At 39.0% G+C, this 21,808-nt stretch overlaps 2 protein-coding genes across 5 annotated transcripts in view; one reads left to right on the top strand and one right to left on the bottom strand.

Moving 5' to 3' along the window:
- Window positions 1–18,051, top strand: part of CCNI (cyclin I) — a 35,094-nt gene extending 17,043 nt beyond the window's left edge. For both annotated transcript variants that reach the window (XM_040237157.1, XM_040237158.1), the window contains 5 exons: window positions 4,640–4,768; window positions 7,564–7,638; window positions 7,789–7,929; window positions 8,496–8,726; window positions 16,414–18,051. In XM_040237157.1, coding sequence (XP_040093091.1) covers window positions 4,640–4,768; window positions 7,564–7,638; window positions 7,789–7,929; window positions 8,496–8,726; window positions 16,414–16,857 — 1,020 coding nt within the window. In that variant the 3' untranslated portion in view covers window positions 16,858–18,051. The remainder of the gene's footprint in view (window positions 1–4,639; window positions 4,769–7,563; window positions 7,639–7,788; window positions 7,930–8,495; window positions 8,727–16,413) is intronic.
- Window positions 18,052–19,193: 1,142 nt separating this feature from the next.
- The window catches only part of SEPTIN11 (septin 11), a 106,222-nt gene continuing 103,607 nt past the window's right edge, over window positions 19,194–21,808 (bottom strand). For 2 of the 3 annotated variants that reach the window (XR_005720545.1, XM_040237155.1), the window contains one exon: window positions 19,325–19,521. Coding sequence is in view for 1 of the 3 variants with exons in the window: in XM_040237155.1 (XP_040093089.1) it covers window positions 19,506–19,521 (16 nt within the window). In the remaining 2 variants the exon portion in view is untranslated. Of the gene's footprint in view, window positions 19,522–21,808 lie in introns of all 3 variants that reach the window. The other variant, XR_005720544.1, reaches the window with a different exon arrangement.

Raw genomic sequence — 21,808 nt, 5'->3', positions numbered from 1 at the left:
TTTGTTCATTAATATGAACTAAGTTAAATGTCTTGAGTATCAGATGTTTTCAAATTATTGTTCATAGTCTTAACACCAGTTTGGTGGTGAGATATTAATATAAAAGGTTGTAAACCATCTTTGTCTCATTTTCTTGTCAGTATTTCTTGTGTAGTATTCTAGAGTCAGTTTTTATATAACAAAAGGAGTTGACCAGGAGGCAAATATATATGGCAGTTAACCATCATAAATACCAGTGATAACTGAGTTTAGAGCTAAATATAAAAAATATGTATGTGTGATTAGTTGGTTTGGCCACAAAGAAATACTTTACTTTTGGGGCCAAAGCTGAAAATTGACAGAAAGAGGAGTTGAAATAAAGGAAACTGGCCAGTGCAATATCAGAGGCTACAAGGAGCGCCTGGCACCGTTCCTTGCAACGCTAAAGAAAACCAAGAGGAAGGAGAGAAGAAATTCTAGCTGAAATGCCTATTTGAGGAGACCCACCGTCAAGATGTACAGCCTTTCATATTTTAATAACTCTTAATGCATCTCTCTGTGATAGAGGAATTAATTTCATAAAGTTGACTCTGAGTGATCAGGAAAAAGGTTTAAGCTGTGGTCTCTATACTTTCTGAGGAATGAGATAAACAATATATTTTTAAAGAGATTTCTATCCACAATGGTTATGATGGTGAATCCTGCAGTGCTCAGGTTAAACCTTTACTTGTCTGGAACCCTCACATATTGAAAATGGTCTTTTCCACTAATCACGGAGGCATTTCTTTACTTTCTTGTGTTTACCTGACAGCAGTGCTTACCCACCCCAGTGTTCCTGCCTGGAGAGTCCCAGGGACAGGGAGCCTGGTGGCTGCCGTCTATGGGGTTGCCCAGAGTTGGACACGACTGATGCGACTTAGCAGCAGCAGCAGTACTTACATATATCTGTTCTATTTATTAGTAGTGAACTAAGTATCACTAGGTGTGTTTTGTTTTTTTATGGTTCCTATAAAACTGAAGAGTAAATAAATATTGCTTTAAAGTATGTACCTTTTGAAAATTAAGCCTAAACCCAAAACTTAAAAATAATACGTAGGAAGATTAAAATGATAATAATCAGTGTTTGTGTAGTAATCTCTAATGATAAATTCAGATTAATTTCCCCTTCAGTATCCTTTCATCTTTAAATGTATATTCATCTTTTGTCCCTGGTATCTTTCATTTATTCCTGTTCAGTTTAGTTTTGTTTTTAATGGACTATCAATCTGTTACCATGGCCCATTTAAGATAGCTTAATGTCTGTTTGCTGCCTTAGAAAGAAATTCTCCTATTCTTACTAAATTTTCTTATTCTCAGGAATTGAGAAAACTTAATTCCAAAATTACTGTTAGTTTGTAACAGTGTTACCTGAACTTTAAAACCTTAATTTGATTATATAGATTTGTGGTGTGATGACATTGTGAAGATTTTATTTAATAAATAAGAGAATATTGGATATTGATGTTAAATGCTGTAACTGGTACACCACAGTTCAAAAGAATCAATTCTTAGGTGCTCAGCCTTCTTTATGGTCCTTCTCTTACATTCATATATGACCATTGGAAAAACCTTAGCTTTGACTACATGGACCTTTGTTGGCAAAGTAATGTCTCTGCTTTTGAATATGCTATCTAAGTTGGTCACAGCTTTTCTTCCAAGGAGCAAGCATCTTTTAATTTCATGGCTGCAGTCACCATCTGCAGTGATTTTGCAGCCCAAGAAAATAGTCTGTCACTGTTTTCATTGTTTCCCCATCTATTTGCCATGAAGTGATAAATCCGGATACCATAATCTTAGTTTGTTGAATGTTGAGTTTTAAGCCAACTTTTTCACTCTCTCACTTTCATCAAGAGGCTCTTCACTTGCTCTTTGCTTTCTGCCATTAGGGTGGTGTCTTCTGCGTATCTGAGGTCATTGATATTTCTCCCGGCAGTTTTGATTCTAGCTTGTGCTTTATCCAGCCTGACATTTCACATGATGTCCTCTGCATATAAGTTAAATAAACAGGGTGACAGTAGCCTTGACGTTCTCCTTTTCCAATTTGGAACTGTTGTTCCATATCCGGTTCTAACTGCTGCTTCTTGACCTGCATACAGTTTTCCCAGGAGGGGTATAAGGTGGTCTGGTATTCCCATCTCTTTAAGAATTTTCCACAATTTGTTGTGATCCACACAGTCAAAGACTTTGGCATAGTCAATGAAGCAAAAGTTAGGTGTTCTGGAATTCTCTTGCTTTTTCTATGATCCAGTGGATGTTGGCAATTTGATCTCTGGTTCCTCTGCCATTTTTAAATCCAGCTTGAACATCTGGAACTTCTCAGTTCACATACTGTTGAACCCTAGCTTGGAGAATTTTGAGCATTAATTTGATAGCATATGAAATGAGTTCAATTGTGCAGTAGTTTGAACATTCTTTGGCATTGCCTTTGGGATTGGAGTGAAAACTGACCTTTTCCAGTCCTGTGGCCACTGCTGAGTTTTCCAAATTTGCTGGCATATTGAGTGCAGCACTTTCACAGCATCATCTTTTAGGATTTGAAATGGCTCAGCTGGAATTCCATCACCTCCACTAGCTTTGTTCATAGTGATGCTTCCTAAGGCCCACTTAACTTTGTACTCCAAGATGTCTTGCTCTAGGTGAGATCACACCATTGTGATATCTGGGTCGTGAAGATCTTTTTTGTATAGTTCTTCTGTGTATTCCTGCCACCTCTTCTTAATATCTTCTGCTTCTGTTAGGTCCATACCATTTCTGCCCTTTATTTTGCTCATCTCTATAGACTTGTGTACTCTGGACATTACATATAAACATGATCATATAATACATGGTCTGTTGTGACTGTCTTCTTTCAGTTAACATATTGTTTTCAAGGGTCTTCCATGTTATGGCATGTCTGTACTTCATTCTGTTTTTTTAAAGAAGTATTTATTTATTTAATTTGACTGCTCCAGGTCTTAGTTGTAGCATGTGGGATCTAGTTCCCTGACCAGGAATTGAACTTGGGCTCTTGCATTGGGAGCTCGACGTCTTAGCCACTGGACTACCAGGAAAATCCCAGCACTTCATTCTTTTTCGTTGATAAATAACATTTCATTGTATGGATATATCACACTTTATTTATATCCATTCATCAGTTGATGGGCATTTGGGTTGTTTCTGCCTCTTAACTATTGTGAATAGTTACTGCTGTAAACATTAGTGTACAAATACTTGTTTGCATGCTTGTTTTAAAAACTTTTTGGTATATTCCTAGGAGTGGAATTGCTGGGTCATATGATAATTCTGTGTTTAAACTTCTGAGGAGCTGCTAGATTGTTTTCTGAAGTAACCATACCATCTTTCATTCTTACTAGGTGAATGAATGAGGGTTCTAATTTCTCTATATCCTTGCCAGAATTTGTTGTTATTAATTTTTTTATTGTAGTTATTTTTGTGGATGAGAGGAGATACTGCCTTTTGATTTTGATTTGCATTTCCCTGATATGTAATAATATTGAGCATCTTTTCAAGTGCTCATTGGCGAATTGTGTATTTTCTTTGAAGAAATATCTATTTAGACCCTTTGCTCATTTTGCAATTTGGTTTCTGTCTCTGTTAAACTCCCAGGAGTCTTTGCATATTCTAGATATAAGTACCTAATTAGATATATGATTTGCAGACATTTTCTTCATTTTGTGAGGAACCATTTCACTCTTCCCATCGTTTATATATTGTTTGCTTTTGAAATGCTGGAGCTCAATAAAGATGTTTGCTTAGTTATGACTCTGACAGTAACTAAGTCAACTTTGTACTCCATAGCCAAGTTATACGAGTTTTATATTTTCTATAGTTACACTGGAATGACTTAAATGATAGATTGAGAAAAGAAGTACTTGGGACATTTTTAATTCTCTGATTTCACATTTAAAAAGAGCAGTGCTTCATTTACTTTAAAAACTGTGTGAATGACTCAGTTATTTATTTACCAAAGTAGCAGAAAGGTATATTTGTAAAGTTATTTATTTATTTATTTATTTATTATTTTTTTTATTATTATTTTTTTTTGTAAAGTAATTTAAAGTGAGTTGTCTCAGGTATCAACTTTCGGGTGATACCCTCTTTTTTGCTGGTTGAGATATTTATTACTGTGTTATATCATCATGAGGTTCTTAACTGGGGCCAGTTTTGCTCACCAGGCAACATTTGGAAATGTCTGGAGATATTTAGGTTGTTCTACTGGAGAAGTATCTAGCGTCTGCTTAGCTTTGCTGGTGACTCAGAATCCACCTGCAGTGCAGGAGACCTGGGTTGGGAAGATCCCCTGGAGGAGGGCATGGCATCCCACTCCAGAATTCTTGCCTGGAGAATCCCATGGACAGAGGAGCCTGGCTGGATACGGTTCACAGAGTCACAGAGAGTCAGACATGACTGAGCGACTAAGCACAGCACAGCAACTAATACATAAGGTTTTATCTTCCTTTATCTCAAGTTTGTTAGATTTTGAATAAACTTAAAAACATTTTCTAACATGTAAACACATATTCCATAGCATTTGCTAACCTTTTATAAGTGAGAATTGCAAATATATCTTGATGATAACTTGAAACTTGTTCTCTTTTATTTTTTAATTGTTCCCTTATAGAATGTTTCTCCATCCCAGAGAGATGAAGTGATTCAGTGGCTGGCCAAACTCAAGTACCAATTCAACCTTTACCCAGAAACATTTGCTCTGGCTAGCAGTCTTTTGGACAGGTTCTTAGCTACTGTAAAGGTAAATATTCTGGAATATACTTACATACAACTTCTGTTTTAATGGTTTATATGCTGCACCAGGGGCAATTAGTAAAATATTCTACAAGGTGGAAAGGAATGGAAAACCTTCTTAAAGATAATATATATATCTGTAAGAAGACATGACGTCTTCTGTTATTGCTTTAAGTCTTCAGAAATGTTTCCAATTATATTCTGTAATTTTCTTTTGTAAGTATTCATAGCTTATACTTAACCAATGAAATTTTTTATCTCTTTCTTTTAGTGCAAACCATATAACATTGGTAGTAAGTTTAGTCATCTTTTTAACACATTGAATACTAGTTGTGAATAGTGAATCAGACTAGAAAAGTATAATAAGCCTATTGCATATTTTTTTGTCACTACTTATTTATTGAATCTCTTTTTTGTCGTTTTCTGAACAGCATATAAGTACTTTCTAGCAGCATACATTTGGAGTATAACAAGATGAATACTGAACTGTTATACATAACTTTGGTGTTTTTTTGTTCAATGGCAGCATTACAGATAAGTTTTATGTTATCCCTATTGGTATAATATATCATTGGTTATATGATGTGAAATCAGTCATGGGAGGCCCTTAGCAGATTTAAAGCAGAAAGTCAACATTTATTCAATAGCAAGACATGAAACAAAAAAGCAATTCAGTTATCGTTTGTATCCCTAGGAATATATATGTTGCAGGAACTATGAGTTCATTGCTGAGGGTACTGTATTTTTTGTTATTTGGTATAACAAATAGAAGCCAAAGAATTATGAAGTGGAAGAATTTGGATGGCCACTCAGTTACCTTTTTATGTTTCAGACTTCTACTTTTGAGAGACTTAAATTATGATGATCCTAATTGCCTGAAGTCTGGGTTAACTGAGATGCCAACAGTTATTTCAGCATCAAGCCCTCCTCCCCTCTCCCTATTCCCCTACTCTAGCTAAGCTCCCTTTCACAGAGAAAGATACCATGGGTCCTGATGTTACTAGCATCAGATGCTTACTTAGAGATGGCTAATCTATATTGAAACAGTTCATTTAAAATGTATTCATAGTTTAAAGGTGCTTAAAGCAGACCATAAAAGGGTTGCAACAAGAATGGAGCCTCAAGTCCATCTGTGCAGAAAAAGGTGCTATGAACTTTAAAAGTACAGACTTTGAGCCCTATCCCAGACCTACTAAATCTGAATCTCTAGTAGGTGAAATCTGGACATTTTTATTTAAATAAAGAAACTACATAGATGATTCTGATGTACATCCAGGATTGAAAATTACTGTTTATTTAAACAAACAAAAAAACCCACATATTTGCTGTTGCGGTTCTTATAGTACTAAGTTTATTATTGGTGCCCTTGATTTGGGGATTTCATTGCCTACCCAGAGTTGCTAACTGTTGGACTGTCTGTAATGAACTCTGATTTCCTCAAGGATATGGGCTTGATGTGTTGTTGTTACACATGGAGAAATAAGAGAACCTTAAAAACTGTCAGAGCCACAAGATCTGACTTCACTTTCTGGATCACTTGTGGTATCTCTGTTAACCTCTGAGACTATTTCCTCATCTGTAAAGCAAGGTATAACATTTATGGCAATGCTTTCTAAACCATAATATTCTGATTAATATTAATGATTACTTTAAAATATTGATAGAATTGAACTGGCTTTTATTTCTCATATGGGCTTCCTTGGTGGTTCAAATGGTGAAGAATCTGCTTGCAGGTCGGGAAGATGCCATAGAGAAGGGAATGGCAACCCACTCCAGTATTCTTCCCTGGAGAATTCCATGGACAGAGTATCCCAGTGGATTGTACAGTCCATGGGGTGCAAAGAGTCAGACATGACTGAGCAACTAACCCTTTATTTCTTATACAGGAAGAGGGATGGAAGATTCCTAGACTGTATGCCCCTTATACTGAGGCACTGGTTGTTGGCTGCCTATTTATTAAATAATTAATCAAGGCTAAACTATCATGATTATTCATTTGGCTACACCACACAGCTGTGGGATCTTAGTACCCCAACCAGGGATTGAACCCAGGACACGGCAGTGAAGGCTCCAAATCCTAATCACCGGACCTCCAGGGAAATCCCTGTCCTGATTATTTAAAACTGGATTGGCAAACTCTTACTCTACCAGTAGGGTAGAAAGTTACTATAGATAAGAAAAACAGGCAAACTCGAACCCTCCTAAGGGTGTCAAATCCAAGATTGATTTTCCCCACCTTGATTGATTCTGTATATATTTAGGAGCCTTTCATTCTTATCATGGATTTGATTTATAATTTTTTGGGTGAACGTTTAATTAGAAAATTTAATTTGCTAGCATGTTGTCACTTTGTAAAGTATGTAAAATATATTAATAGCCTTTATTTTATATTCCTTTCTTAATTCCCCTAACACCTCGTATGTTAATCTTAACTGATACAACAGATAAAGAGAATAAAACGAGCTTTAAAAATACACAAATATGTTTTTAATTGGGGGAATTTTATAAGTAAAAAAAGGTCTTCTAAAATCAAGCTCACCTCTGATGGATAGAAATTAGCTTTGGCTAACTAGCATTGGTTGAACTTGGAAGGGAATGATCTTAATATTTCCGTAGAGTGTGTAATATGGCTAGGGTTATAAGTTATCTCTGATCCTAGAAAGCAGTGAATGAGAGCCAGATTAATTTGAATTTCACAGGGTTGTGTGCATACTTGCCTCGTCTGCATATCTAGTTTCAAAAATAAACTCTTAACTTTTTGACAAATCACTGAAGTTGCTTTTTCTCTCTTCCTTGTTGTAGGCCCACCCAAAATACCTGAGTTGTATTGCAATCAGCTGTTTTTTCCTGGCTGCCAAGACTGTTGAGGAAGATGAGGTAACTATTTTCAAGATTAGTCATGTCTCTTTGTTGAAAGTTTTATACGTTGATTAGCTTGTTTAGTGTTTACCAAAACAAAAACTGAAAAAATGAGTTAATTTTTTTCTGTCCTGCCCTCCCTGCCTCCTCCCCTTTTGCTTTGTGTAGAGAATCCCAGTACTGAAGGTGTTGGCAAGAGACAGTTTCTGTGGCTGTTCTTCATCTGAAATTCTGCGGATGGAGAGAATTATTCTGGATAAGTTGAATTGGGATCTTCACACAGCCACACCATTGGATTTTCTTCACATTGTAAGTTCACCTGAAGTCTTTCAATTTCCTACTTGAGTATGCAGTCCTATTTTGGTAACTTGAAAAGTAGATTGCCTGCTCTTTTGGCGGGGACGGGAAGCTGCACTGAGTCTTTGTTGCTGCTCCAGCTTTTCTCTAGTTTTGGGGAGCAGGGGCTCTGGAGCGTGGGGGCTCAGTAGTTGTGGCTCCTGGGCTCTAGAGCTCAGGCTCAATAGTTCTGCTGCACGGGCTTAGTTGCTTTTACAGCATGTGGGATCTTCCCAGATCAGAGATCAAACCCATGTCTCCTGCATTGGCAGGCAGATTCTTCACCCCTGAGCCACCAGCGAAGTCCTTTTTTTTGTTGTTGTTCTGATTTTTAGGAAAAGGAAAATTACTGCAGTTAGCCAAGGAAAAATTAGAAATTAAAATATATGTCAAATCACTGAAGCTAAAATTGCCAACTTAGAAATTGAGTAATACCTGAGGAGGTTACATCAACTTCTATACATAGCTCATCTAGACATTTAAGTAACTAGAATGATGTTCTTGTGATTTAATTTTAATTTTTCATTTTTTTTTTTTAGTTCCATGCCATTGCAGTGTCAATTAGGCCTCAGTTACTTTTTAGTTTGCCCAGTCTGAGCCCATCTCAACATTTGGCATTCCTTACCAAGCAATTACTTCACTGTATGGCCTGTAGCCAACTTCTGCAGTTCAAAGGATCCATGCTTGCCCTGGCGATGGTTAGTCTGGAAATGGAGAAACTCATTCCTGATTGGCTTCCTCTTACAATTGAACTGCTTCAGAAAGCACAGGTAGGTGTCAGTCTAATTAAATGGCATTCATTTGTCTCTTACTGGGAAAATAGGGTTAGCAGATAGTTATAAAACTAAGAGATATTTTAATCTTGTAATGGCAGTTCATTTTTAAGGCCAGACAGAGTATTATTACACACTTTAAATGTATAGGTTAGATGTCTTTTTTTTTTTTCTTTTAAAGCCTAGACAGTATTTTCTCGATTGTTTTCATCCCTCCTTCTAGGTGGTGGTGGTGGTTGTTTAGTCAGTAAGTCGTGTCCAGCTTCTTTGCAACCCCATGGATTACAGCACCAGGCTTTCCTGTCCTTCACTATCTCCTGGAGTTTGCTCAGAATTCATGTCCACTGAGTCGGTGATGCTGTCTAGCCATCTAACCTAGGTTGCTGAAAATCTTAATCTTAAAAGGTTACTAAGATTCTTGCTAATATATTCTCCGTTGGTTTTGTATGAAGAACCTTCCTACCTATTAGGTTTCATTACAGTACTTCTGTAGTTAACTCATTTTTTTAAAAAGATAAGGCAAAAACATAAACTGTAAGAAGTTGCTTTTTAGACAAGCAGATAATTTATTGTTGGCTAGAGAAGGAAGTATTTGGCAAATAGAAAGTATATTCCTGAAGTTCCAGGACTTTCTGAAGTAGTTGCCTAAGATTGGGGATTAGCTTTATCTGCAAATTGATATAAAATGTTTGAGGTTGGTTAAATTTTTATCAACTATCTATATAAAAACTAAAAATTTAGTGGAGAAAATTCTCATTCAAATGAAAATTTGAAATTCAAATGAAAAGTTAGTAATGGTTACTCTGTTAGCAACTATTTGGAGAGGATGCTTACTGGTTCTGTTCATGGCACTAAATGGAACCTATGAGTTTAGATCTGCTGCAAACGATACCCCTTAACCAAATGAGTCCAAATAAGACTTACGAGCCTACTTTCCCTTTTATATGTCCCTGTTTATTCTCATTTGGCAGTGGTTATTCTGATTTGTTTTATTAAATTTTATTTAGAGAAGAGACTGCTAAATTCTGAGCTTAAAAACATTATGTAATATAAAAACCAACTTCAGCAAACAGCTGCAATCTTTGAGCTGATAAAACTTATTAAAGAATTCTATAAAAGAAAAATGAGAATAATACTTGAATTTGGTATTTTGTAGGACAGTTACAGTTGATAGATACAAGCCATAAAAGCTAACAGACCAAAAAAAAAAGTTAGCAGACATATAAAATATACTTCAGGGCAGCCTCTCAGCTCTGAGAATTTCATGCTTTAGTTTGTGAGCAGAGAAGGGCTGTCTTTTCATAAAAAGAACGATGATAATAGAGCAATATATCAACTAGAGCTATATTCCTCTTAGATGTGTTTTATTCTGTTTTAGCATAGCCCAGCTTCTTTTCCTTCCCTGGGACACATGATGTTAGTGTAATACAGGCTTTTTCTCCATACAAGGAGATACCTTCTTTTACTTGGCATTTGTTAGATTGAAATAATTGAGAAATGTTTTTTTTTTTTAATTGAAATAATGCTATAATGAAAATAAACCGTGGGAGATAGTTGCTATTTAGTGAGAATTTTTAGAAACTAACATCAAAAACTACCACTTAAGGGAATAGTGTGACACAGAGCACTTACTTTGCCTACCTTGAATGTTGGAAAAGGAAGTTGAATGTTAATCATTTACATTAGACTGTGGAAGTGGGGGAAGGGACATTAAGAGAACCTCCTACATTTTTCATCTTTATTGGAATGAAGGACATATCTCTAAATGCCTCCATGACTTTGTCTCTGTGCCTGTTTCCAAGTTAGTGCAGAGAAAATTTGCTATATGAAGAGTTACTAGCACTGAGAAAGGACAAGCTTTGAACCATAAATAAGAATATTGTAAATAGCATGTATATTCTGTAGCTTTGATGGCTTGTTCTTTATTGAAGAACACAAGAGAATCTGCTTATTCTCTATTGTAAGTCTTCTGGTGCTAAAGAAAGTGTTCACCAAAACCGTTCTCCCCAGGTATTATTATAAGCTTGGAATTTGAAGGAACCTTCTTAAAAATCAGATCATTCAACTCTTTATTTTATAGCTGCAGCCTAGAGAACTTGGGACTTTCTCAGACACACACAAAACTTAGTAGTAAAGAAAACTGGAAAAAACCCAGTGCTTTATCCATACCGTAAAAATTTTGAAGATTGTAGTCCAGTGGTTTTCAGAGTTTTCTTTAGAAATAGAACTCTTCCTCAACCCACCTCCCCCCAAATCTTATACACGCACAATCCCCAAATCCTAAGTAATAAAGTATTACTTTGTAATATGTGTTTGGGGCAGAAGCCTATCAGATGCAGTCCTATTCAATATGGCCTCTCTCTTTCATAAGCTGTTTGGACATGGTCTGAAAACCACTGTTCCATTTTCTTATATATGTATATTGTTATGTTACATTTATTGAGAAATCTATGGTCAAGGCATTGGGGATACAGTGATTCCAAAAAAAGTCTGCTCCATGTAGTAGTCAAGTTATAATGAGGAAGACAGTTAAAAACACTAAGATCACAAAACTTCAGAGAGTTTGAGACTCGGTCTTTGCAATTCTCTGAAATCCTAGTGGCCCAAATCTGTGCTTAGTTGCTCAGTTGTCTCCAACTCTTGGCAGCCACATGGACTGTAGCCCGCCAGGCTCCTCTGTCCCTGGGATTCTCCAGGCAACACTACTGGAGTGGGTAGTCATTGCCTTCTCCAGGCCCAAATATGAGTGGCTCCTTGTTCTTTAAGACTCAGTTATCTTTGCTAAGTTCACCTCTGTTCACATAGGAACACCAGGTCTAGTATCTTTGTAATTAGACCTGTGACAAAGCCATAGCAATATCAGACACTCCTCCTGGATTTCTGGTTGTTGAATAGGAAGTTCTTACATCAGATTGGTAAGATGGTGCCGGAACTACTACTGATGTGTTTCCCAGTGTTGTGGTTTAAGAGGACTGCTGTTGATCCATCACAGGCATCCATGCTGTGAGGGGCCCCATTGTCACCAGCTCTGCCTGTGTTCCCTCTGGACTTCAGACAAAGTACAGGGAGTGTTTCCTGGTTTGAAAGGCAAGCTTTCTCTTGTCTCTTCTGGTCCCCTCACCCCCACTCTACTGCCTCATCACCACCCCTCTTACCTCTTGTGCTGCCTTTTGGTCATCATTCTGAGCTGGCTAACCCTCTTTCTTCTTACTCCTCTCATTGCTCTGTTTCTGTGCCTGTACTCATGTTCTCCTCTTTCTGATTGATGCAGTCTGCCTTGATTATCTCAGGATGTTAAATCTTCCCCAGATTAGCGTGGTGGTCTTCCTGTCCGTAAAGCGATAAAGGATCTGCCTGCAATGCAGGAGACCTGGGTTCGATCCTTGGGTTGGGAAGATCCCTTGGAGAAGGAAATGGCAACCCACTCCAGTATTCTTGCCTGGAGAATCCCATGGACAGAGGAGCCTGGCGGGCTACAGTCCATGGGATCGCAAAGAGTCGGATGCGACTGAGCGACTTTAACTTCCTGTCCCTAACCAAGGTCCCTAGTCAAAGTATAAGTTTACCTCTGTGGTGGTGTGTAAGAGTATGGAGTTCAAGAAGCAGACCTTCACCACCAGGGTCTTCTAATCCTTGAAGGTGCCTTGAGTCTGACTCCTTATGGCACTAGGTGTTTTCAGGGCTTTATGCTATCCACTGAACCTAATGGGTCCATCTGAATCAGTTACATCGTGCTATTCCAATCCCCCTTTTCCCATCAGTAACCTGTTCAGATGTCTGCTCTGTAAATGTTCAAGGCTATTTGCCTCACCTCCTTGGTAAGCTGAATTACAGTTCTGTTTGTTTTTCTAGCAAGGGGTACTTTAAAATAGTTACCGTATTTGAATTGAGGGAGATGGTCATCTTGAAAAATAACAATAAATGTTCTCTTGACACTGTGCAACTAGAACATGTTCATTTTAAATCAGTCTGTGCGTTTCATTAGAGAACTTGTCTGGTGTCTAAAGTTGCAGTAATACCAGTATATATGCTTGTTTTGTTTCCTCCACTGTATCTCAGCAAGGGCCATATTATTTTCTTAGAACAAACTCAGGTTGCAATAGAAGGAATTTATGTTGATGAATTATTTTGGACAGAGGATTTAGCTTGGGTAGACCATCATTAGATGGTCTGTGTGTGCTTTCGTGTTCAGTCGTGTCCAGCGCTTTCTGACCCCCTGGATATAGCCTGCCAAGCTCCTCTGTCCATGGAACTTTCGAGGCAGTACTGAAGTACTGAAGTTGCCATTTCCTACTCCAAGGGATCTTCCCCACCCAGGGATCAAACCTGCCTCTTGTGTTTCCTGCATGGGCAGGCAGATTCTTTACCACTGCACCACCTTGCGAAGATTCATTAGGTGGTATTAGTTTGCAAAACCTTCAGTGTCTTTCTAGCCCTGTTTTCTGCCAGTCCTCACTAAATATAACTCCCTATTTACTTACTTCTTCCACAGAGAAAGATTTTAGTGACAGTCTTTTTACTTGAAAAACATGTTTTTCTTCCGGCTTCTTCTGTGATACTATGCCCAGTGACTAAGGCATTAGCATATTTGTGATATTTCTACTTTTCTAGGCCATTAAGTGTCATTCATTTGTTGAAGAACAACATAATAAACCGGGTACTTACTTTTTAGAAATAATTTTTTTTACACTGTAGTCTTCTTTCCATGTCCCAGTTCCTTTTTCTCTGCTACCTCTCTTTTGGAGGCTATTTGAAGAAGTGGGGTCCTGGCCTAGAGAACCAGGTGCCTTCAAGAACCCTGAAGCCCCGTCCCTCTCCTGTGTGATTTGTTTCACTGTCTTTGTTTTTTAATCTGGCCGCAGTAGGTCTTATTTGCAGCACGTGGGATCTACTTCCTTCACCAAGGGTCGAACCCAGGCTTTTCCTGCATTGGGAGCAGAGTCTTTTTAGCCACTGGACCACCAGGAAAGTCCCATTCCACTGTTTTTAGCATGGCTTAGCTTGTTTCACATCCCTGGGACATCATAAGCCTTAGCCTACAGTTATAATCTTGAAAGTTATTATGTAACTTTTTTTGTTTTAAGAGAGGAAAACAAATTCTAATACTAGTTAATAATATCTTGCCTGTTAGGGTGTTAGCTAGAGCCTTTCAAACTAGGGGGAAAATTGGTGAACAAAATAGATGAAAAATGGTCATTTTCATATATAGTTTCTGATAATTTCAGACACTGTTACATTTGTACATGATGACTAACACTAGCCTTTCATCTTTGTATACTTTGCTTGGTAACAGGTAATGAGTTTATTTTAATGCATTTTATGATTATTTAAAAAATTTTTGGCCACACCACCCTGTGGCATGTGGGACCTTAGTTCCGCACCCAGGGACTGAACTGTCACCCCCTGCATTGGAAGGTGGAGTCTTAACACTAGACTGCAGGGGAAGTTCCAGCAAGGAGTATATTTAGAGATAAAAAATTTTGTCACCAAATATGTTCTTGCAGAGCATGTTATTTTCCTTTCTCTGTGGTGTTGCAAAGTCATACTGTGTGCTACAGGGGTTTTTAGGTATGAATAAGAATTGGTTGAGAAATGTCCAAAGATACCTATATATAGAATACATAAGCCTGGAAAGTGATTGCTGGTAGTTAGTCAAGATAGACTTCCTGGAGGTGGTGGCAGTTAGCCAGACCTGGAAGGAATATATAATACAGTTTCAATATGAGGATGAGCAAGGGTAAAGTAAGAAAGGGCAAGATTTGTGCAGAGTAGAGAGCATGTTTGTTTGACAGAGCACAAATTGGGATATTTTAGGAGGAAATATGGAGAAGGCAATGGTAACCCACTCCAGTACTCTTGCCTGGAAAATCCCATGGACGGAGGAGCCTGGTGGGCTGCAGTCCAGGGGGTCGCTAGGAGTCGGACACGACTGAGCGACTTCACTTTCACGCATTGGAGAAGGAGATGGCAACCCACTCCAGTGTTCTTGCCTGGAGAATCCCAGGGACGGGGGAGCCTGGTGGGCTGCCGTCTAAGGGGTCGCACAGTCAGACAGGACTGAAGCGACTTAGCAGCACAGCAAGAGGAAATAAGACTGGAAAGCCTTCCCAGGTAAAGAATATGCCTGCCAGTGCGGGAGACTCAGGTTCAATCCTTGAGTCAGGAAGATACCCTGGAAAAGAAAATGGCAGCCCACTCCAGTATTCTTGCCTGAAAAGTTCCATAGACAGAGGCCTGGGGGCTACAGCCCATGGAGTTGCAAAGAGTCGGGACATGACTGAGCACACAGCTCACACAAGACAGGAAATGAAGGTTGGGTCAGATTGTGGAGAGCCTTCTTAATACCAAACTAAAGAAGTTAGATTATTTCTGGTAGGCACTTGGGGTGCTGAGGAATTAAATAGAGGAATTAATTTAAATTTGTGTTGTATAGGGATTTCGACTAAAGGTATAATTGTAGGGAAAGTAAGGCAGAAAGAGACTATAATTAGACTCTCACAAGATTTTGAAGGCCTTCCATGTAGTCATTGGTGCTAGAAACTTAAGAAATAAAAATGAATATGATACAGTGGCTACCTCTTGGGATCTTATAGTCTGTAGTAGAAAAGCATAAATGGTTAAATAGATTATTCTAATGGGCTTCCCTGGTGGCAGGTTGATACAAAAACAGATGATCCTGGGATGTGGGGTTTGGGAGGAAAAAGGGAAGTCAGGGGTGGCTTCAAAAAGGACTGATACCTGAATTATCCTGAAGGATAAGGAGTAAGTGAAACTTCCTAATTAAACAAAAATCTTAGCAAAAATGTTTTTTGCTAGTGCTCTCAAGCCTGCTATTTGCTACAGAAATACAACTTGTCAAAGGTTCTCATTTACTGTTTTAAAAAAAACAAGTTGTTCAAAAATTCTTAGCCAGACAGCCTTCCCCGTCCCTTATTTAAATTTTTTCTTGCCTCTGGCTGCTTCTCTAAATTCTTAATGGATTTTGTTTATCTATACATTGAATGTGTTAGTCACTTAATTGTGACTGACTCTTTGTGACCCCATGAACTGTAGCCCACCTGGCTCCTCTGTCCATGGGATTCTCCAGGCAAGAATACTGGAGTGGGTTGCCATTTCCTTCTCCAGGGGATCTTCTTGGCCCAGAGATTGAACCTGAGTCTTCCGCACTGCAGGCAGATTGTTTACTATTAAAGCCAAAAGCAAGTGTATGTATATGTGTGTCTGTCTGTGTATATAGACACACATATATAATATGTATCTTTATAATATATATATAAGGGAGTATATATATTAATATAATTGTCTGTATGTTGGTCTTCACTAAAGAGGTTGGAGGAGGCAAAGAGGGTGAGGTGAAAGGCCTTCTGGACAGGGGCGATAGCCTGAACAAAAAGCAGATGTTGGATATGTATCAGTGAAAAAAAGAATAATTTCTATTTTCATGAAGATGTCCAGCATATAATTGCAAATACAGAATTCAAGTTCCAAAGTGGTTTATATTATAAATACAGATCTGGACACACATTCTAAAAATGATGGGTTAGGCTGGAGGAATTAGGTGAATTGGAAGTCAAAGATGTGAGGAGAGAAGCCTTGGGGGCCAGGGGGCATGAGGAGAAAAAGTGGCTAGCAGAAATGACAGAGCCACCTCCACTGATTCTTTCTTTTTTCTCGCCTGGCTCAGATGGATAGCTCCCAGCTGATCCACTGTCGGGAGCTTGTGGCACATCACCTTTCTACTCTGCAGTCTTCCCTGCCTCTAAATTCCGTTTATGTCTACCGTCCCGTCAAGCACACCCTGGTGACCTGTGACAGAGGAGTGTTCAGATTACACCCCTCCTCTGTCCCAGGCCCAGACTTCTCCAAGGACAACAGCAAACCAGAAGTGCCAGTCAGAGGTCCAGCAGCCTTCTGCCACCATCTCCCAGCTGCCAATGGGTGCAAGTATACCTCTGCCAAACGCAAAGTGGAGGAAATGGAAGTGGACGACTTCTACGATGGGATCAAACGGCTCTATAATGAAGATAACGCTTCAGAAAGTGTGGGTTCTGTGTGTGGCACTGATTTATCACGGCAAGAGGGACAGGCTTCTCCTTGTCCACCTCTGCAGCCTGTTTCTGTCATGTAGCTGCAACAGTATCCTTCAAGTGCAAACTAAGGTAGACAACTCTGGGGTTGGGAGCATGGAAAACCAGGATAGGCTATGTAAGGTATATATCTTTTCAGGCTGATTTGAAATGAGCCAGAGGAAAAAACCCAGTTGATTTGTATGACTAATTATATATAATTCAACAATATTTAAGCACTTAAAGACCAAAAAAAAAAGTCTAAAATTAAGGTCAAAAAAATTCTTTTGTAGTATTTGTCAGTTCTACCCTTTTCTCTGCTAAAATGTAATGTGTAGATTGCCTTGTGTCAGAAACTCATTGTGTTTTTTTTAATTCCAAAATTCCTAGCTAGCAAACCTTTTCCCAGAATCCTGATTTTAATTTTCCTCTTGCTTTTGCTTGCTTCTTTGAATACTAAATGAATTTTATGCATGTTGATCTATGGCCTGACTTCCGCTGATGAGGAAAACCCTCAAAGTTTATTTTTAGCAATTTAGTGAACAGATTATTTCAGTGTGACAGCCATGTTTAATCCATGATTCAAATTCAAATTAATCTGGAAAAGGTACTTCAAAATTGCCCCATATGAATCAGGTGGTAAAAAGGACTCCTGTTACCATTGTTGATTTTTGTCTCCTTTCAATTTCTAGAGTTTGGAAATAAAATTATTTTCAGTTTTTCTTTATCTTAAATTGAAGCTTAAAAGTGGCATGTGATTAAGACACTCTTAGGTTTGTTGAAAGGATTTTTGACATTTGTATAAAAATTTGTGATAAAGACTATATCCAGGTGCTCACTAAAGAAACATGTAACAGCTAAAGTTAGGTATTTTAAACTGCTCAGTTCACTCATTTATAATCAGCAAGAGAGACTCTAGATGTTGGGGCAGCTCTGTGATTGGGATCTGTAACATGTATTAATATTAACTGAATTCAGTACCCTAGTTTTATGTTAAGCCATTAGGATTTTTCTTGATCAGTTAACCCCCTGCCTCCCCAACCTACCTGTATTTCTTGATCAGTTAATCCCCCTGCCTCCCCAGCCTACTTGTATTTTTTGATCAGTTAACCCCCTGCCTCCCCAGCCTACCTGTATTTCTCTTAATGACTTCTGGATTCTGAGCTCCCTGTGCAGTCTGAAGAAGGTATTGCAGTCAGAACCATGTACTGATGATAAAAGCCACTGGTAGCAATAAATGTTGTCCTTAACCTTTTTATCTTTTTTTTCTGCTTGTGAAGAGGTACAAATTCTTGATTGGTTAAGCACTGCTATTTCAACTATAGAAGATAAAAATACTAATATGCTTGCAGAAAATAAAACATAAATGGGGGATTAAATGTGACTGAGTTTAGGGTTTGACATAATTTTTCCTTTCTAATATTTTCTAACTGGTGGACTGTGACCTTCCAAACAGTAAATTCTTAGTTTAAGGAACTGGGAGGGCAGGCATTTCCCATGTCTTGATAACCCATCATTTTTAACCCACTGATTTTGCTCTGGTTTAGCAGAGCACAAGTATTCTCCAGTCTGCATTTGACTTTTAAATTCTTGTGGTAGGGTTGGCTACCTGCTAGAGTCCAATCAAGGGGGAAATGTCTCCTGACATCAAAGTACAGGGAGTGAAGATAGCATGAGGCTGACTTTGCAAATACACATTAAAAAAAAAAAAAAAATCCCACCTATCCTAGCAGTCATCTGGTTCTGTTTCTGAATTCACCTCAGTTTTGGGAGCTTCAAGAAGTCTATAACTACACATGTTCATCATTTTAAAAATGGCATTTAATCCCTCCATCTCTTCCTCCACTTAACAAGAGTATTTTTGTTACGTAGAAATCTACAGATAGAATATTTCCTTAATTGATGGTAAATCAGTTTGGGGGAAAAGGTATTGTTTTCATGGGAAATTGGATTGCAATGGTTGGGCTGCCAGGGCTCATGCCTCAAAGCTTATTTAACCCATATATCAATTAAATGATAGTCCTTGGGAGACCAGACCCTCCTGAGCATGCACCCTTTCAGTTTTATGTCCCTGCCACCATCCCGGAGACCTGAGCTACCACGAGCTCTTCCAGAACTTTGGTTTTCTGGGACCTGAACTTGTGGATTAAGGCAGAAAAAAAGCAAAACATGCTTGAACAGTGAGGAACTTCTCATTAGGAATGTTCCTACTGTTAGATCCTGTTTTACTGGAAACTATTCTCATTAGCCTATGCTGCTGCTAAGTCGCTTCAGTTGTGTCTGACTCTGTGCGGCCCCATAGACGGCAGCCCACCAGGCTCCATAGATGAGGCTGCTGCTGCTGCTAAGTCGCGTCAGTCGTGTCCGACTCTGTGTGACCCCATAGACAGCAGGCCACCAGGCTCTGCTGTCCCTGGGATTCTCCAGGCAAGAACACTGGAGTGGGTTGCCATTTCCTTCTCCAATGCATGAAAGTGAAAAGTGAAAGTGAAGTCGCTCAGTCGTGTCTGACTCTTCGCGACCCCATGGATGGCAGCCCTCTAGGCTCCTCCATCCATGGGATTTTCCAGGCAAGAGTACTGGAGTGGGGTGCCATTGCCTTATCCACAGTACTTAAATTTTAGCATCACACAATTCTCTTCCAATATCTGGAAACTTGAGCTTTGGGGAATCACAATTGCCTGGTACCTCTTGGTGGTTAGAAAACTTGTTATTCCATGAAGGATCTGCAAAAGCAAAGGAATAAACGTGATGGGATAAATTACTTTAATTCTAGTAAGTTACTCTCTAATCCTCCAACAGAAGTGAATGTGCATGCTCTAGCTCTTGAAGCTCATACTGGGAAAAGCCAGGTGATTTACTTCATTGTCTTTTGCAGGATTGGTGTTAAGTTGCTTATCTGAAGAACTGAATTTCTTTTTCCCCTATAGATGTCTTAGTGTGGAGGGGAGGGCTGGGAAAGGAAGAGTACTCTCAAATGCCAGTTAAAAAGACTAATTCTAATTCTGATTTGTCAAAAATGTCCCTGACCCTGTACCTTTGGCTCTGAAAGCAGCTGTAATATAGCTCCTCGCTTGGCGAAGCTGATGAGAATCTGAGCCTACATTCCTACTGTCGAGAGCTAAGACATTGGTATCTGCCCCCGAAGTATTCTTTATTTTCTCCTATGTTGTTAGAACATAGGAGAAACATGTATAGCATATATATATATATGCTCCCTATTTTCTACCTACCTGGGTTTTACTCATTTGAAATTCTTGAAACAAGAAAGTAAGTTGCTCTTGAGCATTACTGCCCAGAACAGCACAATGTGACTAAAGCCACTGATGCTCGGCCATCATCCTGGGGAGCCTTAAGGTAGGTTGTAGTTTTCAACTGGAAAGGGAGATAACTGGCCAGTGCCTTCACAACTATCCTAGGACACAGCAGGTTGAGGATTAGAGAACCGTCCAAGGCCACATGGCCAGGAATTTTTAACAAGGTTCAGCTTCTGACATATCAAATATAAAGCTTTGCGATATGAAGTTTCATCTAACATGTAACTAAGTTTTAAAGACTCAAATTATTGAAATTAGTCTATAAGCTTTTAACAGGAGAATGTCTCCTAAGCCTATTAGTATTTTGAGCTTTGGCCACTAGATGGTGCTTTTAGAAAAAACCATCTTTTTAAGTTTCAGGAGAAACTGGGCTTACTGAGGGAATGAGCAGTTTAAGCCCTCACCTCTTGTTGCTAAACATCAGCCTCATGTGCAGCTATAAGTTCACATCACAAGCCATGGGAGGCCTGTACACGTGGGACTGATGGGAAATTACCAAGATCTGCCATGTTGGGACTTATGTGGCTAAGTATGTCTCAACAACAACCAAAACATTCTAAAAATTAAAGATCCTAATATTCGGTTAAGTTGTTTGGTCCTGCACCCTAGAAATATGTTTGGGAATACTTGAAAATAAAGTCCCAAAAGCTTGATGCTTTCATTTTCAGTTGGATTTGACTGATCATAGGACAGAAGATGGAAGTATAGGCTTAAACGTGGTAAAGCTAGGAACAAGGAGTTAAAATGACAGCTTCCCCTCACCGTATTAGTAAGTTTACAGACCTTCCTCTATAAGAGTTACATCTTGATAAACTCATAAGTTGAAAATATCCTTAAATCAAAATCCATTTAGTGCACCTAATCTGCTAAACACCATAGCTTATGAACATAGTCCGCCTCAAGTACTCAATACACTTAACATTAACCTCCAGTTGGGCTGAATCCATTTAACACAAAGCCTGTTCTACAACACAGGAATCAGATATCCTATGGAATTTCTTGAATCCTGTGCTTAAGTGGAAAACAATGGTTATAAGTCTATCAGCTGTTTCCTTTCATGAGTAGCATGGCTAACTAGGAGCTGCAGCTTGCTACTGCTGCTGCTAAGTCGCTTCAGTCATGTCTGACTCTGTGCGAGCCCATAGATGGCAGCCCAACAGACTCCTCCATTCCTGGGATTCTCCAGGCAAGGGTACTGGAGTGGGTTGCCATTTCCTTCTCCAATGTGAAAATGAAAAGTGAAAGTGAAGTCGCTCAGTCGTGTCCGACTCTTAGTGACCCCATGGACTGCAGCCCACCAGGCTCCTCCATCCATGGGGTTTTTCAGGCAAGAGTACTGGAGTGGGGTGCCATCGCCTGCTGCTACTGCCCAGCAAAATGAGTATCCGTACTGCATATGGCTAGCCCAAGACAAGATCCAAATCCAGAACTACAGTTTCTTCTTAATGTATATCACTCAGAGCATCACGAAGTCAAATCATATTAAGTCAGGGACCTTCTGCAGTGGTTTGCATGATGTAATTCCCATGTGTAGTACAGAGACATACCTCTCTCTCTGCTACCTATGGATCATCGAACAGCTGTCGTAAGAGGTAAAGAACATCTTACCAGATAAGTTTAAAGACAGCACACAACTCTAGGTTTTCCAGGTTCTAGGAGGCTGAACCTCTCCCATTTCTCTCAACTCAAAGTATGA

Source organism: Oryx dammah, unplaced genomic scaffold (genome assembly GCF_014754425.2).
Source record: "Oryx dammah isolate SB20612 unplaced genomic scaffold, SCBI_Odam_1.1 HiC_scaffold_3, whole genome shotgun sequence".
In the NCBI taxonomy this organism is placed as follows: Eukaryota; Metazoa; Chordata; class Mammalia; order Artiodactyla; family Bovidae; genus Oryx; species Oryx dammah.
This window is presented reverse-complemented; position numbering and strand designations above follow the sequence as displayed.